Raw genomic sequence first — 19,554 nt, forward strand, 5'->3', positions numbered from 1 at the left:
AAACCTTTGAAGTTATTTAGGTAATTTTAAAGTTTAGTTAAAACACTAATTAGGTACTACGGGCTCACCTTTTTTTTTAATAAAAAAGTTGGGTCTTGACGCTGGCAGGACCCAAGGCTATTTGGAGTGTATTTTGGATCCTGCACAACCAATGACCTAAGGCTATTTTGGGTTCTGCAGCATGCGGGATCCAAGGATGGTTGGGTCTTGGTGCAGTCCAAACGCCACGTGTGCGCTGGGCATGCCCCGCCCCTAGACAGGCAACCCAAACGTCATGTGTGCGCAAGGGTGTATCCATCATTGAGGCAGGAGACCAAGTGTCACATGTGCGTTTGGTCTGCCAGCACCCAGGTAACAACCCAAGCGCCACGAGTGCGCCGGGGTCTACCCAGCACATGGATAGCAACCTAAGCGTCACGTGGTTTTTCTTCAATAGTAATAACAATTTCTTTAAATTTAATAATAATAATAATAATAATGGTAATTTTTAATTTTACCTTTCAAATAAAATCTATGGTTGTTTTTCAATATTAAGAATAATTTTTTTCTAATTTAGTAATTATTTTTCTAATAATATTAATTATTAGAAAAATAATAATATTTATAACGTAAAGGATAATATTTTTAATATTAATACTTTTTATTATAGTAAAAATAATAATATTCATAACACAAATAATACTATTTTTAATTCCAAGAATATTTAGAACACCAATAATAATATTTTTTTTATATTAAAACTTTGAATTATTATAAAAATAATAATATTATAACACAAATAATAATATCTTTGATATGAATATGTTGAATTATAAGAAAAATAATAATATTTAGAACACCAATAATAATATTTTGATATGAATACTTTGTATTATAAGAAAAATAATAATATTTACAATGCAAATTAAAATATGTTTTATATTAATACTTAGAATAGCTGAATATTTTTAATAATAATACGCAGCAGGCTCACTTTTTATTTTTATGAAAAATATCATAAAAATTTATAAGATAAATAATAATATGTTTTTAATATTAATAATAATATTTTCTTTCAAATTTATTAATTATTCTATTAATAATATTAGTTATAATAAAAATAATAATATTTCTAAAACACATAATAATATTTAGAATCCTAAGACCTAAGAACCTTGGGTCTTGATGAAAGTCCTAATAGAATTGGATCGTTACGCAAGACCCATTGATTTTGGGTCCTGACGCCGGACCCATTCTTCTTGGGTCCAGCGCCATGACCTAAGCGCCAAGTGTCTCCAAGTGGACGCGGGCATGGCTCACGCCCAACGCAGCCCAAGCACCACATGTGCACTAAGGTATGCCCAGCACACAGGCAGCAGCCCAAGCGCCATGTGTGCGCATGGTCGCCAGAACACAGACTGTAGCCCAAGCGTCACGTGTGCGTTAGGATCTGCCCCGCACATAGGCTGCAACCCAAGTGCCATGTGTCCCCACGTGACTTTTTTCAATAATAATAATAGTTTTTTTAAAATTTATTAATGATGATAATAAGAATAATAATAATAGTAATTTTTGATTTTACCTTTCAAATCGAATCTATTTTTGTTTTTCAATATTAAGAATATTTTTTTTCTAATTTAGTAATTATTTTATTAATAATATTAATTATTATAAAAATAATAATATTTATAACATAAAAGATAATATTTTTAATATTAATACTTTTGATTATAGTAAAAATAATAATATTCATAACACAAATAATACTATTTTTAATCCCAAAAATATTTAGAACAAAAATAATAATATTTTTTTATATTAAAACTTTGAATTATTATAAAAATAATAATATTATAACACAAATAATAATATATTTGATATGAATACTTTGAATTATAAGAAAAATAATAATATTTAGAATATAAATAATAATAGTTTGATATGAATACTTTGAATTATAGAAAAAATAATAATATTTAGAATAAAAATAATAATATTTTTTTATATGAATACTTTGTATTAGAAGAAAAATAATAATATTTACAACACAAATTATAATATTTTTAATAATACTACGCTGCGGGTTCACTTTTTATTTTTATAAAAAATATAATATAAATAATAATATGTTTTCAATATTAATAATAATATTTTCTTTCAAATTTTTTAATTATTTTATTTATTATATTAATTATAATAAAAATAATAATATTTCTCACATAGACATCAGTCCAAGTGTCACGTGTACGCTTGGTTTGCCCCAGCACACAGGGAGGTAGCCCAACTGCTCAAGGCTGGGCAGACCGAGTGCCAGGTGGTTGTAGCTTGAGGCATGGCCTGCCTAGCGCCCAGGCCTGACAGCCAAGCGCCAGTTGTTTGCAGCCCTAGCGAGCGTGCCTCCAGCCTGATGCTTGGGGTCTGCTAGCTGCAATCTCATATATGCTCCTATCAAACAGTGCAGTCCACAATGAAAGTACTCACAATACATAATATCTGTGCTATAATGTAAAACAATGTAATTTATAGTAAATTCACTCACAATATATAATAACCGGCGTTACAATGAAACACTGATTATTTTAATTATAGTTAATAATAAATCTTAAAGATAGTTTAAAAATGATAGTATCTAAATTGAAATATTTGTCAAAAATAGTGGGTAAAACACACTTTACCTATTTCATTGAATATATATATATCCACCGCCAGCGATGTACACATACACAATACACAATACACAGGGCCCCGCTCCCCCTCTCCCTCTCCCTCTCCCTCCTAAAAAGAAAACAGAGAAAAACAAAATCTCAAAAATTTTCTGCTAAATAATCACGATAACGATAATTATCTACGTCCTTCCCTGTGTAAGCTCTCCTTTTCTCTCTCTAATACTCTCGCTCTAGAATATATCAATTATTCTAAACTTCTACTTGTTATATTTTCTCCTCGATAATCGTGCCAGTGTCCAAAATTGGAGCGGTTGAGGTTCAACCGATTGAAGATTTTGATTAGCAAGGGACGTAATCGCGGAGGTGTTTGTGGATGTTATCAATTTGATTGTGGAATTCGAAATTAGGGTTAGGAGTTTGATTTTGCCCTAATAATTGTTTTTGGTGATGTACTGTAGTCGATTTTATATTCGATTGAAATTAGGGTTTTGGTTTTAAAGTTTTGAATTTTAAAGGTCGCTTGTTATATTCTTGCCCCTTTTAATTAATTGTAGCTCTAATCAGTCAAGAAGTACTGTACAATCAACGATCATTGCTGCTTCATTGTTATTTTTTTCTGTTTAATTGTTCTTTATTTTTCTTGTTTATTTTTGAGGTATATTCATTAGATTATCTTCAATAAAACAAAAAAATCGTGCCTAACAATCCCCATATTCAAAAAAGAAAAGAAAAAAAGCATAAAAGAATAGAAAAAAAATTGAGGTAATAAAAAAAAAGCAATGGGGAGCCCAGGTTTAATCAATCGAAATAACGGGCAGCAGCAGCAGCAGCAGAGACTAGGCATTACAGAACCAATTTCATTGGGTGGACCAACAGAGTACGATGTGACAAAGACCCGTGAACTCGAAAAGGTTTGATCTTTGCTGGGTTTTGTTTTCGTGATTTGCTAAATTATAAATTCTTGTTCTGTAAGTTCTGAGTTTTGAGTATGTGAGTGTTGCTTTAGTTTTTGCAAGATGCGGGATTGTATGAAAGTCAGGAGGAAGCTGTGAGTAGAGAGGAAGTACTTGGGAGACTTGACCAGGTCTGAAGTTTTTTCTTTTATTCTCATGTTTTGCCAGAAAAGTTTGCATCTTGTTTTTTGATTGTTTTGGCTCCTTGCATAAGAACTGCAATACTCCAGCATTTATTTTAAGTAATTTAGTAGAGTGCTTCTTAATGTTTCATGTTGACTGCAAAATGGAACAGATTGTGAAGAATTGGGTTAAAGTAATTAGCCGTGCTAAACGGTTGAATGAGCAACTGGTGCAAGAAGCAAATGCTAAGATTTTCACATTTGGTTCTTATCGCCTAGGGGTAGGTTATTAATCTTTTCGATCTAATCTTCTTAGTTGCATTATATGTTTTCTTTTCATAGTGATTTCCTTAGTTTGTATAATGCTGAAGCTGAACTAAATAAATGGACTGCTTGTGTTGCTTAAAATTGTAAATACTCATCTATCTAAGAGCAATGGAAAGAAAAGAACCTTTTGTATTGAATGACTTGTCTTTGTAACAAAAATAAGTTGATAAATAAATAAAAGAGTGTGTGATGGTCTCCATTTTTTTTTCTTTTGTATTTTCTGTTCATCAAAATGGAAAGGAAACAAATGCTGTAATGTTTCATTGATGCTTGGCGAATGTGCAGATTAATGATCTGAAGACTCTCACCACTTTATATTCTTGTAACTCGTTTGAGTAACAGTTTGTGACACTGTTATCTATATATTTTTTTAGGTGCATGGCCCCGGTGCAGATATAGATACTCTTTGCGTGGGACCTAGACATGCAACAAGAGAAGTGAGATCAGCTCTTACCTGTTTATGGGGCAAAAATTTTTATTCTAGTATGATTTAATTGGTGATGCTCAATTAATATAACTATACTACAAACTTTGCCTGCAGGAAGATTTTTTTGGTGAGTTACATAGAATGTTGTCAGAGATGCCTGAAGTAACAGAGTTGCACCCTGTGCCTGATGCTCATGTTCCAGTGATGAGATTCAAATTTAAGGGTGTTTCTATTGATCTTCTTTATGCTAAACTGTCTCTTTGGGTTATTCCTGAAGTAAGTGACAGTTTAACGTGACTTTTTTTTGTTTGTTTTATATGAACATTGTTATTTATGAACATGCTTTATTTTCTTTTTCTCTGTGAATCTCTGTTGTCGCTGTGGTCAAAATCAATGACATGCTTGACCCAATATGATGTTTCTTTGTAGACTTGGTGGTATAATCTGTGGAATCCAAATGAGATGATATACTTTACTTAGCATGTAGAAGTTATATTGAATGCGCAAATCGAGTGAAGTAGTTTTATCATGGGGGTTCAGGTTCTTTTTATTCTGTTGTTATAAGTCATTATTCTCATCTTACACTAAAATCCTCTCAGTTTTTAATCCTCAATCCCATAAATAGCATCTAGATTTCTATTTTTTTTTAAAGTTGAACATAATAGTCATTTGAAGGAGAAGGGTTAGTTTGGGAAAAAGTGTGCAAAATACATGACATGGCATTCCACTCACTAATTCCACCTATATGGAACTCATTTTTTTTTATGTGGCAAGTTTTTGATTATTTGGATAAAATTGTTTTAATTTAATGATTTGTCACAGGATTTAGATGTTTCACAAGACTCGATGCTGCATAATGCAGATGAACAGACTGTTCGAAGTCTCAATGGTTGCCGAGTTACTGACCAGATTTTACGTTTGGTGCCAAATATTCAGGCAAGTGGCATTTCTTTGTAATTTATGCTTCTTTTGATTTTCTGATTTGATGCTTTCTGACTCTTCTACTGTCTCTAATTGTTTTTTTCCCCATTAAGTGCAGAATTTCCGCACAACATTGCGATGCATGAGGTTTTGGGCAAAGCGTCGTGGTGTATATTCAAATGTATGAGATGGTGCATTGAATCTTATGCTATGTTTTTCACCAGCTTTCTTCTTTGTTTGTCAAAGTATTTGACCTATCTCTCATCTGCAGGTTTCAGGGTTTCTTGGTGGTATAAATTGGGCGTTGCTTGTTGCTCGCATATGCCAGCTATTTCCAAATGCACTCCCAAATATGTTAGTGTCTCGGTTCTTCAGGGTGTACACTCAGTGGCGTTGGCCAAACCCAGTTATGCTATGTGCTATCGAAGAAGGATCCCTTGGTCTTCCTGTTTGGGATCCTAGAAGAAATCCGAAGGACAGATATCATTTGATGCCTATAATTACTCCTGCTTATCCTTCAATGAATTCTAGCTACAATGTATCTTCGAGCACACTGCGTATAATGACAGAAGAGTTTCAGAGAGGAAATGAAATTTGTGAGGTATGATTCTATGTTTCATGTCATCTCTCCCCCCTTACTAGTATATGTGGATCAGGATATAACCATTTCAGATATGTCTTGTTTCTTTGTATTAGCTCATATCTCAGAGTTGTCTGTACTATCTGCATTAATTTGATGGCTTCTGGTGGTTGCAGGCTATGGAGGTGAGCAAGGCAGAATGGGACACCCTTTTTGAGCCATTTTCCTTCTTTGAAGCATATAAGAATTATCTACAGATAGACATCAGTGCTGAAAATGAAGATGATTTAAGACAGTGGAAGGGATGGGTTGAATCCCGTCTCCGTCAACTTACCCTGAAGGTGAAGCACCACTTAGTATTTTTGTTTGGTTATGTTCATCTCTGTTTCTGGTTTGACCCTTTATTTATCTCTAATGGTAATTTGCTAATGTAGATTGAGAGGCACACCTACAACATGCTCCAATGTCACCCCCACCCAGGCGAGTTTTCAGACAAATCAAGACCTTTACATTGCTCTTACTTTATGGGCTTGCAACGTAAACAAGGAGTTCCTGTAAATGAAGGTGAACAGTTTGATATAAGGATAACTGTTGATGAATTCAAAAACTCTGTCAACATGTACACATTATGGAAGCCTGGAATGGAGATCCATGTAACTCATGTAAAAAAGAGGAACATACCGAATTTTGTTTTTCCAAGTGGGGTTCGTCCTTCTCGTCCATCAAAGGCAACTTGGGATGGTAGGCGGAGTTCAGAAGCCAAGGTTGCTAATAATTCTTCAGCAGATAAGATTGAAGGCAAAGGAGTTCTTGATGGATCAGATGAGGGAAAGAAGAGAAAGCGAATTGATGACGATACAGAAAATAACTTGAGAAATCCCAAGGGCTATGCTGCCATGCCTCCCTCCGGTGGGGAAGTTCATGAGGGCAGTCCTCCTGTTGGTAATGTCAGTTCTTGCTCTACACAAAGTGACCTTGTAATTACAAACAGTTTAGGGGAATTGAAGGGGGAGAAAGCTGACAACAGTGAAACAGAAAGCTTAAATAATTCACAAAATTTAGCAGGGATTTTTGCTCAAAATGGTGAGCTTGATGGAATATTGAGATGTAACCTTCCGGACAAAGGTTTGCCAGCTAACAATGATACTTCAAGTTCTAAAGAGGCTGAGAAGCTGGCAATTGATAAAATAATGTCTGGTCCTTATGTTGCCCACCAAGCTTTACCACAAGAACTCGATGAGCTCGAAGATGACTTTGTATATACAAATCAGGGAAAGGGTTCAGAGTGGGCTGCAAAAGGTAGCCCAATGGAATCGTCATTGTCAAATACAGCAGTAGAACAAACAAATGAATCTATAGCAGCAGTTGCATGCAGCAATGGAGCTGGTCCATCTGCTTATTTGTACCCTAACGGTGGCTCGGAGGAGCTTGAGGTCTGTTCTGTTTTTCCCCTAATATGTATGTCTGTCTACAAATGAGTAGAACATAATGTTTTATTTTTGTTGTGGTTGATTGCAATCACTTGTGTGCTATATAACTGTAGCATTTTTCTTCTCTTCCTCTTCATTTCATGTGAAGAAAAAAGCTGATACTTGTGATTCTACAATTACCTTTATGGGAAATGGTACCAGAGATAGACCTGCTTTTTGGTTGTGTAGCATACATGAAAGGCTCAACATCTATTCTCAATATAACAAACATCACCATTTACCATGGTTGTCATGCAAATTGGAAATAAAATAGTTTTAGTATGCTGAACGATTTCTTAAATTAAATTTTAGGGAAATTAAAATTTTGGTACGAGAATACTTGTTTGATATAATGAGCTGCATAACACTTTTTATGGCTCCTATCTTTTGATGGAAGTTCCCTGACTTTTTGTTGCTTATTTTCTTTGCCATACTGCATTTGGATTGACCAAATTGTTTTGAATCTGACACTGCTCTTGCATTTCTTGTCTGTTTTATTCTTGAAGCCTGCTGAACTTATGGCACCATTGTTCAACGGAATCTCTTCAGCTCCACCTGTGGCACAACCGAAACCACTTATCAGGTTGGCATTTCAATGTTATGGAAAAAGCAAAATCTAATTGTGAGAACAAAATTTTAATTGGAAGGCAGCTGTAGTTTGGACTGTTGGTTTTGATATTTGACCACCTTTTTGCCGGGACCTGCAAGGCAAACTGAGAATATATTTACTTTCCCTGTGCTGGCAGGTTGAACTTTACTTCCTTGGGCAAAGCTGCTGGCAAAAGCACATGAAGCGTTGCAAAAATATAATCAGTGGGAGCAAAGTTGCCTGAGGGTGGTTCAGTTTTTATATGTAAGAGAAGGAAAAGATCCTTTTTTCATCACCGTTTTGTTTGTCTTTTTGTAACAACAACAGTTGAAGTGAATAAAATCTTGAGTTATCAAAATTCCAACCTCTCGTCTGCCTCGGATAAAATTCAAAGTGTAGATTTTGAATGCGAGGCCAACCATAGAAGAAAGTCTTACTCAGCAAATCCATCTAGAGGGCTACTGTAAATGAACCTCTATGTTTTCTATTTTATTTTAGGGGAAGCACCTTTATCTGTCCCCAGTCTAAGCTCATGTTGATTGTCTGAATTCAAGCAATTTGGGGCATTTAATGATTATGTTTGTTTTTAATTTACACAACAGATGTCTGCAGTTCTGCCAGGCCATTCCATCTTTGGCCTTAGCGATGCATATATTGATCAGGGGGCATTATTTAGAAGAAATGTGAGGTTTGAATATTACTAGTAAGAAACGCAAACATGGAAAGTGATTTTATTTTTTAGAAAGGTTTGTTGCTATGAAGCGAAATATTAGGCCATTGGACCTGGAAATGATCAAACAAATATTATCACGACCTCTCTCATCTAACATGAAAGAGATACCAGCATGATTTAATACCCAATAAGGGTAAGGGGAAGATGCTTAAAGATGTATTTAATGAGTTTACTATATTTTTATCAAGTGATGACAATAGATCTTGATTAATTTAATCTAGATATTACTACTTTATTGGCTAAGTAATTTTGGTTGTTAGCGGTTTATGTTTTATAATGCACACTTTAAATCTAATAAGCATAATTTTTAATTTGATTGTTAAATTAAACTAAAATTTTACTAGAAATTTCTAGAGGTCTTATTTTATATTGGATTAAATTTTTAAGGGAATCAAATATTGAAAAGGCTTTATGATAAGGTTCAGAAACTATTGTACGAGAATTGTATTAGTTTTCTAGTTGATTTAAGTTTTTTTTTCTTTATTTTATTTAAAACTCTTTTAATATTTTTCAAATATTATTTATGATATTTTTATTTATTATAAATAAGGTTATTTAACTTGTATTTAAGTTTTTTTTTTATACTTTGATTTCAGCAATTATTATTATGTGTGAGGTTTTGCTTATGCTTTTAGTTCTTTATTGAATTACTTTGACTTATCAAAGAATTGACATAGTTTTATAGCGACTTCTATACTTTTCATTCGCATCTCTTTATAGACATTGGTTGGGGGTTTGATTATTTATAGTCTTAGTGTCTTGGTACAAATTATCATTGTGTCAAACTTAATTGCAAGTTTACATTTAGTTTTCTTGAGAATGTTGATTTAATTATAAATTCTTGAATTTTTATATCCATTGGGTTCCATTAGTTGGGATTCTATTTGGGAGCTAAAGAAAGCATTGCATAACTCGTTAGGAAAGCAAAGAATTATAAGGAGAGATGAGCATTTTCGATTTGATTTGATTTTCACTTAAAAAAATAACCAGAACAATGTTTTTTAATTCAAAGCCAATACCAAATCAAAACTAGTTTAAACCAACTCGTTTCAGTTTATTTATGTTGTTAAAAAAACAAAAAACTTATTTAATTTTTATTGGTCTTTTTATGACTTTATATGAGCTTTTCAAAGCCTTGTAATTGATGCACAAAAATCTATTCAATTGTATAATTTTGAATGTTTTTTTAATTGGGTTTCTTTTTTTTTTTTAATTGGGTTTCTTTTTGTGACTTTCTATGGGTTTTTAAAAGCTAGTGACTAGTAATAGATTTCTCCACCTTGGATACATTTCACTAGTAACTGGATCTCTCAAATCATATGATTCCTTTTTGACCAATACCATAACCTTTTAGTCTTGCTTGATGTTTTCCACAACTTTCAAAGTAGATTGGTCCTTGAATAATCCGAATAATTAGGATATCCCGGTTGTCCTTGGCACATGCTATATGCCCCTAAGTTGACGTACAACCAAAACGGATGCGTAGCTGATATATCCAGCTACTCCAATCAGAGGCACTTATCGTCTTTACCTAGAACTTATTAAGCAATTTGTTGCTCTCATCTATAAGGCTTTCCACTTCACTTCTCCTTACAGGATTCCTTGCAATTTTACTTTTAAGTTTTTCTCGTTTAGGTCCTTCCATTTATCTTTTTTAATTATCTCCAATGGTTTTTGACTAAACCACTAAAAGTTGTTAAATACCGATCTTTTTGGTTTCTATATGGCTAAGAAGCCATATGTACAACAACTGTTCACAACATCTTATTGATCCATTATCATCCCTCCTACAATGGTTGAGCATTAAGATAGTTTTTGTTAGTATCACTGTAGTGGGATTTATCTGAGTGTTTTGATATGCAACAAAAGCTGCAGTTGCTTCTAAACTGATTATTCCAGTGAGGTTTGGAAATAACACTACCCCAAAAATTCTTGAAGCAAGTATTCTGCCTTTTCTTCAATAAATGTAAATTCATTCTTCCTCCTTTCAAATACCTCATCGATCAACTTTCATTTTAGGCTAGTAGCACTTTTCTCCAATATCTTATGGAGATTTGAAACTTTAATCAATTTGACCAATTCAATTAGCACTTTGTCGTGCCTTTGGTGGAAGTAGACTTTGTATAAATTTCGATGGAATTCGGTTGACTTTGTATAAATTTCGATGGAATTCGGTCAGTAAACCATACTCTTTCAAAGTATGAAATATGTCTATATTCCCAAAAGTGAAGCACTAGTACTTGAGGTCCCAAAAATGCATCAAGGCTTTAATTGTTGAATTTTGCATGTACTCCTTCGTGATTTTCTATATCGTCCCATATTTCTTTAAAAACCCATCCTCACAGATGCTTTTCAAGTGTGAGATGACCTTCTTCAAGTTGTTTCTAGAGCAACTCACATTTTTAATGGGTGATAATTTACTATCATTTAGTCTGAAACAATCACCTTCTAATAACTGTAAGGATTTAAAATCCAACCTATATTCAACAAAGGTCATCTCTTTAATGGTGGCTATTTTATCAGCCCAAAGTCTCGCAAATCAAGATGCTTTTTAGGGTTTAGCATGTCTTAATGCAATAAAGTTTATTTATGGAACATACATCATACAAGCAAGTTCTGTCTTTTTACGTGAGACATTGAGGTAAGCACTATCTAGTCTCAAAAGGGTATCTTGTTGTCCTAGTGATTACCCTCATGGAGGTAATATGTGGGCTCAATAGGTAGTGAGATGGTATGTATATCAATCATTACCAGTTCAAGCACTTAACAAATAGTCGGATGGTTTCACGAACTTAAACCCTAACTGAATCAGAGCCCCCAAAGCCTTGCAAACAAATATGTATGGAAGACTTGACCTAGCAAGAGTAGGGAAGGAAATACTTACGTATAGTTTTTCCATGTATCATCAGAGCCCCCAAAGCCTTGCAAACAAATATGTATGGAAGACTTGACCTAGCAAGAGTAGGGAAGGAAATACTTACGATGGGTAATGTTACTTTTTATGCATACAAGCCATTATAAAAGTTGTTTATAGACGTAGATACGAGGCATAACCACAAGCATAGCCATGAAGAGTGGGGTCATTATAAGAGTAGCTATGGGGGTTATTTGGGAGTAGCTGCTAGCATAGCCACGTGGGGTATAATCGTGGGCGTAATTGTAGGCCTAACCACTGGCTTAGATGTTGGCATGTTATCGGCATAGATGTAGATATAGTCGCTGATATAGCAATATATAGGGGTAGCCATAGACATAGCCACTACTATGTTGGGGTTTTGTTAGTTATGAAAAGAGCTTTTGAGAAACAAGAATGAACTAACTTTTTGTCAATTCCCACAGACAACACCAATAATGAGGCTGAAAGAAATCCCCAGGAAAAAGATTGAGGATGTTTTCTATAAGTTGATAAAACTGGATCTGAAGGACTTTATGGGCTAGATAACATCTGTAAGAAAAAACACTTTGATGCTTAAGTTAATATAGTTTTTGTATAGGTGATGAGGATAATGAGTTGTATTTGGATGTAAAGAGAGAATAAATGGTATTCTCTAGTCTTAAATGTTCCTTAAGCCTTGTTTAAGTCCTGCATTAGATTTGTGTTGTGTTAGACTTGTGTTGAGTCTTGTACTGTCTAAAGACATGAAGTTTAGAAAGATTACTATAAATATTTAAGAAATATATATAAAAGTTATAAGATATTTAATTTAAATATCTTATAAATATCCTATATATTTATAGAGATATTTATGAAAATGTATACATTGTATAAAACACCATAAAAATGACGAGAATGATAGAGAAAGAGGATCAGGTCAATCAGACAAAGGACGGGTTGTCCGATGTTGGTGGGCTTAGCTAGGCCAACCTGGAGCTGATGGGGCACGAGTATCTGAAATGGGTTAGGTGAAGCCTACCTAGAGCTGATTGGAATCAACCAAGAAATTAATATTATTGTGTAGTTTTTTCATGTATCATTAACAATAATACTGCTCAGAAAGAGAAGGTGTGTTTTACCAAGTTATTCAAGAGCCCAACAATTTTATTTTTATGTTGCTTGAAGTGACTATAGTGTGTTGGATGATTGGTTTTGGCTTGGCTGAGTATATCTTAGGGTTGATCGTCCAGTTCATGGTCCTCATGTTCCTGTTGCAGGGTTTTTTTAGAGTGTATTTGGTATTGTGATAACTTTTATGGTTATAATTAAAAAAAATAAGTTTTAAAAAATCATTTTGTTGTGGATAATTATACTAAAATATATATTTGATTAAAACTATAGTTGAAATTAATATCAGTAATAAAATAACAAAAAGAACATATATTAATTTTTTTATTTTACAATTTTATTAATATATATTTGATTATTAATACATTGTAAAATTAGTCATGCAAATTACAAAATTGATTTTATTGTCTCATTACTTACATGCTGAGGATAGATTCATGAACGTCAATCACAAAATAGGATTTCATCACCTCCCCATGCCCTACCCCTACACAACCAACATCTTTACAGCTGTACACCAAAGTAAAACACAGGCAAGCCTAAACATGATATCATAGTCCATAAAATGCCAAATCAGTAACCTATCATTATAACCTAACTTCCTTCACACGCTCTAACTTGGAGAAACGAACAGTTAGATTGATAACTTGGTCAACTCAACTTAGTATCCAAAAATGGCTGCTTTGCACAACATTTCTCTTCACGTCTTTCCTCTTTCAAAAACCAACAAAACCATTTCAAAAAACATGCAAAACCCTCAGTTTCTCAACCCAAAATTGCCAAAGAGCCAAATTTTCTCCAGAAACAAACAGAGCTGGCACTTGAATTCTGTTGTCTAAGAAGAGCTCAATGTTATTCCAGTACAGAGTGGTGACAATGTAGACCAGCAAGAAGGGATAGTAGCGAGTCAAGCAAAGAGAGAAGGGACAAAGTTGGCTACTCAGGTGAGTGGGTTTGGAGGGAGTGAAGGTAGTTTTCTTTTGAAGGGTTCTCCTTAGCTTCAAGTTCTGGTATTGATGGAGAGAGTATAGAGAGGAAATTGGAATCCGAGAGGTTAATTGATAAGACCATCAATGCAATGATCGTTCTTGGTGTTGGTACTTATTCTATCACCAAGTTGCTCACAGTTGACCATAATTACTGGCATGTAAGTACAAGCTTATGTTAGGTGTATTTGGAACAATTTATACTTGTTTTCTTTGTAAATTGCTTGTGGCTTTGTTTTTTTTGCTTTCATGCTCTTTATGAAAATTGTTCTTGTTCATTACGGTTGGACAATGCAAAGGTATCTCATTTTTTTCATTCATTCTTTTAGGAATGTTCTTCATGCGTAGCATTTCTTGACAAATTCTCTTGGCGTTGGAGCAAATTTGATTCTGTTTCTTGTATCACCTTCGGCTTTGAATTTGTGTCCTCTGGCTTAAAGTTATGCAATTAAGTATGATTTTATGGAAGCCGAAGGTTTTATTGGGGGTCTTAAGAATGCTAGAAATTTTTTTTTTGGTTTTTGTAATAAAAGAAGTTTGGGACTTATGGCTTAAAATATGCAGCTTATGACTTGGACAGAAGATTCATTAAAACCTTTGATTCGTATTCTGGTTTTATTGATGCTAGCTTGATTTGTTGTTCTGGTCACTCAATCGAGGAGAAGGAAGAAGAAGGTCATTTTCGTCTGTTTAGGTTATCAACAGTAGAAAACAAGAAGGATGCAGCACAGTTATGTGAACCGCAATAAAAAAAGAAAAAAGCTAGTGAAAGATGCTTGCAAATAACTGAAGTTGGACCTCAGTTTATTGGTGGATCCCACTAATAAAAACACAGCTTTCTTTTGTAACCAAACAATATAATCTGTGGTTCTGCTCAAAACGTGAAAGCTGCTACAAAAACAAACGCGCTTCCTTGGTTTTTATTCACAACTTGCTTGTCTTCGATTGTCTTGAATTTTCTTTTTCTGTAGAGAGTATTATATTTTCTTAAAAGCCCAGATTAGTACGTTTGGTGCTCAAACTTGTCATGGATAATCAGATTTCTTTGGCTGATTCTCTTAACCAAGAGAACAAATCCTGTTTTCTCTAGGGAAAGAAGCTATTAATTGCCTTGAGAGAGGTAAAAATGAGCCTTATTCACATTTTGTCCAGGTTATGCCATATGAGTTGAGTTTTAGGTACCTTTTGTACACAATAAAATTTTGATCCATCACAATTTTGCTCATGTGATTATTGGTAGCTGGGAAACTCAGTTTTGTACAGAGTACAGGATATATAATATCAAAGTCTTATGTATAATTTGGATGTTGTCTAACGCTGTCATGCAACGATCAGAGCAGTGGACTGTTCAAATAAAATTCCTATTGGTCAACATGCTGCTCACCTACCTTTGTCGAGTGATATGCCAACCTCACAAGTACTAGCAATTAACTTAATTTTATTGTACTGGGCATGGTTCTGTTGTGGTTAACAACTATAATTACGGGAGCAAGACCACCTTCTTATGTCCAATTTCATGACAGTTGTGAATCTACATCGACATTACAGCTTCTGCTTTTATATTCTGCTTTTAGGCCTCATGGCTGTTGGAGCTGGTGGCACAAGATCATCTTCCCCTTTGGTGCTGATCAGTTAGGCAAGAGGGACAAACTTATACGTGCTGGAACATTAGAGAGCTTCTTCAGCTGGTACTGTGCTATGGTCTCGGTTGCCATATTAGAAATAGAAGTATTAAATTATCATCCCAAGCCACACATGTTAGGTTTGTTATTTATTCTTTTTGTTAATTTGGCAACCCGTTTATCTCATAATGGTCTCCAGTTACTGGAGGCAAAAGTAAAAGTTAAGGAACTGAATGGAAGAATCTCTAGCATGGTTCAGTACTAAAGCGCAGTCTTGGACTTTTGCTTAGTACTGAAGTAGGCTTTTTTTCTTATTTGTGTGCATTAAAACTATTGCAGCCACAGAGATTGTAAAGCCAGTGGCTACTGAAAGTAATTGTAAAGCCACGGATTCTGTGCTGAGAAAGTTATATTTATAAGTAATGTGCAGTATAGTTACAGTAGTAAATAACAACTGAATAATGTAAATCTATCTAGCTATATTATCTCCTACAATTACGGAGAGTAATGTGTTGTATCACATCCCTTATCATCCCCCCGCAAGTTGAGTGTGGGATTAATACGAACACGAAGCTTGGAGTGAAAGAATATGAACAGTGGCTGAGAGAGATTTTTTGTAAAAATGTCAGCAATTTGCAGGTTGGATGGCACAAATTTAGGCTGAATGGTCCCTGATGCTGCTAGCTCGCGAATGAAGTGATAGTCAAGAGCGATGTGTTTCGACCTTTTGTGTGAGACTGGATTAAGAGTAAGAAACAGTTCACTTTTGTTATCACAAAGGAGTAGTGGCCGGTGTGATAAGGAAACATTTAGATCACGAAGAAGATGAGTTAGCCAGACAACTTCAGAAGCCGTGTGAGCCAAGGCACGATACTCAGATTCACAACATGAACGAGAAACAATGGGTTGTTTCTTAGCACTCCATGATATGAGATTGTCACCTAGAAAGATTGCATAACCGGAGGTGGAGCGACGAGTGTCAGGGCAACCGGCCCAATCAGCGTAGAGTAGGCAGTAAGACCAGTTGATGACGAAGAAGAGAAGAAGATACCATAGTGAAGAGTGCCTTTAACATACCGAAGGATGCTTTTGAGGGCTTGAAAGCGGGGCATTATAGGGGATTGCATATGCTAACTTATAGAATTTACAGCATACATTAGATCAGGAAGAGTGATCGTTAAATATTGCAGAGCACCCACCATGGAATGAAACAGCGTGGGATCATGGAAGGCATCACCATCGCTGGACAATTGTTGCGAGACAACCATGGGAGTAGGTGTTGGCTTGCATTCTAGAAGCTGAGCACGAACTAGAATATCATAGACATATTTTGCTTAACTCAAGAAGAGGCCATTTTCAGAGGAGGAAACCTCCAAGCCCAGGAAAGAATTCAATGCGCCTAAGTCCTTCGTGGCAAACTCACGATGAAGTTGTAGAATGAAATGCTGGAGGAAGGGAATATTGTTGCCAGTAACAACAATGTCATTGACGTAGAGCAAGAGGTAAAGCATGATGTTGGAGCGAGCATAGACAAAGAGAGAGGGGTTTGCAGTGCTGCATGTGAAACCAAATTGCTGCAAAAAAGAATTGAATTGATGAAACCAAACCGAAGGGCTTGCTTTAAGCCATATAGTGCTCGTTTTAACTTACAGACATGATAAGGAAAGCGTGGATCAGCATAGCCAGGGGGTTGCTCCATATAGATAGTTTCATTTAACAGACCATTAAGGAAGGTGTTTTTGACATCTAGCTGGTGGAGAGGCCATTGAGAAGAGACTGCAAGTGAGAGCACAAGGCGCATAGTAGAGGCCTTAACGACAGGGCTAAAGGTGTCATGAAAATCCAAACTAGGAAGTTGGGAATAACCTTTAGCAACAAGACGTGCTTTGAGATGATCAATAGTGCCATCATCTAAATATTTGACACGGAAGATCCACTTTGAACCAACAATGTTTGTGTGAAGTGGATGCGGAACCAAGTCCCATGTGTCATTAGAGGAAAGGGCATCCAATTCTTCATTCATAACAGCAACCCAACCGGGTTGTTTAGAGGCAGATGAAAAACTTTGTGGTTCCTGTGTAGTAAGCAAGGCGTGGACCAATGGTGAAGGCAACATGGTTGTAACATATGAGTGATGTTTGAGCTTGAAGACACCAGCCTTAGCTCTAGTGATCATCAGATGAAGATTAGTAGAAGCTCCGGAAGGAAGTGCATGTTGGTCTGATGGCAGAGAAACAACAGAAGTGGCTTCTGTTACAGTAGGGGAAGTAACTGTTTCGTCTGGAGAAACACCTGTGGCAGTAGGTTCAGAGGATAAATGCTGCACAAAATCATTGACAAGATTAGTGGTACAAGGAACACAAGATGATATAGAAGGTGCAATAGGAAGTGATGGAAAAGTTTGCCGATTTGCAGTAGAAATAACGGTGACAGCAGGTTCATTAAAAGATGAAGTAATTAGGGATGTGGGACCACATGAAGAGGATGTATTAGTAAATGGAAAATTAAGCTCATCAAATCGGGCATGACGGGTGATGTAAATATGCTGTGTAGAAGGATCAAGACATCAAAACCCTTTGTGAGACATGCTATAGCCAAGAAAGATACAAGCAGTGCTACGTGGAGCAAATTTGTGAGGTGCATAATCTCGTAAACAAGGAAACACACGACAACCAAAAGGATGGAATTCAGCATACACGGGTGGCTTACCAAATAAAATCTCATAGGGAGAAAGGTTGTCAAGGATAAGTGAAGGCAACCGATTGATGGTAAAAACAACAGTACTGAATGTGTCAACCCAATGTGATAAAGGAACCTGAGAATGAAATAACAAGGCTAGACCAGTTTCAGTGATATGACGATGTTTACGTTTAGCGTGACCATTTTAGGAAGGAGTGTATGGACAAGACATTTGGTGACGAATGCTAGAAGCATGAAGATGAGATTGGAATTGATTGCTTGTAAATTCAGCTCCCCCATCGCTTTGAAAGGTTTTGATTTTGCAGGAGAACTGAACCTCAACAAGAGTTTGAAATTGCTTAAAAATCATAAAAGCTTGAGATTTTAATGTCATAGGATAAAACCAAGTGAACCGCGAGTGATCATCAACAAATATAATGTAATAACAAAAATTGGATGAAGATGTAATAGGGGCAGGTCCCCATATATCACAGTGAATGAGTTTTAAAACATGAGAAGCATGTTGATCATTGACATTAAAAGGTAGTCTGTGACTTTTAGCAGACTGACAAGCAACACACAGGTTGAGAGAAGGTAGTAAAGAAGTAACAGAAAGACAACCTTTTTTATTTAATAAAGAAATAATAGAATATGAAACATGATCTAAACGTGCATGCCAAACATCGTAAGAGGCATGCATAGAATTATTTTTAAGAGAAAAAACAAATGTAGATTGACTATGTTCTAGCATATAAAGACCATCTTTATGACGATGACCGGTTGCCACCACCTTTCCTGTATTGCGATTTTGTATGAGAAACGATGTGTCAATGAATGTAATAGATAAGGGATAATCAAAAGTTAATTTGCTAATGGATAACAAATTTTTGGTGAGTTGGGGAACAACTAAAACATCCGAAAGATTAATATTTGGAGTAGGGGAAAGAGTACCATTTTGAGTAATCGGAAAAAAGGCTCCATTACCTACTATTACACAATCCTAACCATTATATGGTTCAACCTTGTCCAGTTGAGAGGAGTCTGGCGTCATATGTGCAGCAGCTCCAGTATCAGTATATCAATCGGCTGCAATGTGAGGTGAAGAGTAGGGATAGACAGTTTCAGCAACATTGGCAAAGTTAGCAAACTTTGCATAGCGATCAGGACAATGTGCAGCTGTATGACCAATATTGTGACAGATCTGGCAATGGGGTGAATAAGAGTTTCCATGTCCCTTGCCATGTCCAGGATAAAAAGATCCTCCTTCTCTGCCATGAAACTTACGAAAACCTCCATTGCATTGCTGATTGGAATGGCCTTTAGTGACAACAAAAGCAGCAGATGGGAGAGCAGGTGTTTCAAGTGACTTTTGAAAAATTTTGAAACTTTCAACCTTGGAGACAAGATCATGAAAGGAAGGTAGAGGAGAAATAGATAGCTGGATGGTTGAGAAGTTCGCAAACTCAAAGCCTAGGCCACAAAGAAACCAGTGAATTTT

The 19,554-nt window shown here is 35.4% G+C and overlaps 1 protein-coding gene and 1 long non-coding RNA gene across 3 annotated transcripts; both read left to right on the forward strand.

Annotated features, from left to right (window-relative positions):
• Positions 1–2,705: 2,705 nt before the first annotated feature.
• On the forward strand, positions 2,706–8,391 carry LOC133675811 (nuclear poly(A) polymerase 1). Of its 2 annotated transcripts, XM_062097302.1 has the most exons (13): positions 2,706–2,840; positions 2,939–3,556; positions 3,652–3,729; positions 3,894–4,001; positions 4,422–4,484; positions 4,589–4,750; positions 5,297–5,410; positions 5,514–5,576; positions 5,667–5,996; positions 6,152–6,316; positions 6,410–7,408; positions 7,951–8,027; positions 8,191–8,391. In XM_062097302.1, exons 2-13 carry the CDS (start codon positions 3,425–3,427, stop codon positions 8,234–8,236), a joined length of 2,337 nt encoding a protein of 778 aa, XP_061953286.1. In that variant the 5' UTR covers positions 2,706–2,840; positions 2,939–3,424; the 3' UTR covers positions 8,237–8,391. The 2 variants fall into 2 exon arrangements, with proteins under 2 accessions (XP_061953286.1, XP_061953285.1); XM_062097301.1 differs by having other exon boundaries at positions 2,712–3,556.
• A 4,883-nt stretch (positions 8,392–13,274) lies between these two features.
• Positions 13,275–15,054, forward strand: LOC133675712 (uncharacterized). The gene is made up of 2 exons (XR_009835459.1): positions 13,275–13,916; positions 14,085–15,054. It is a non-coding gene; the product is annotated as an uncharacterized LOC133675712 (long non-coding RNA).
• The last annotated feature ends 4,500 nt before the right edge of the window (positions 15,055–19,554 follow it).

The sequence above is a fragment of the Populus nigra genome, chromosome 16, assembly GCF_951802175.1.
Source record: "Populus nigra chromosome 16, ddPopNigr1.1, whole genome shotgun sequence".
NCBI classification, from domain to species: domain Eukaryota; kingdom Viridiplantae; phylum Streptophyta; class Magnoliopsida; order Malpighiales; family Salicaceae; genus Populus; species Populus nigra.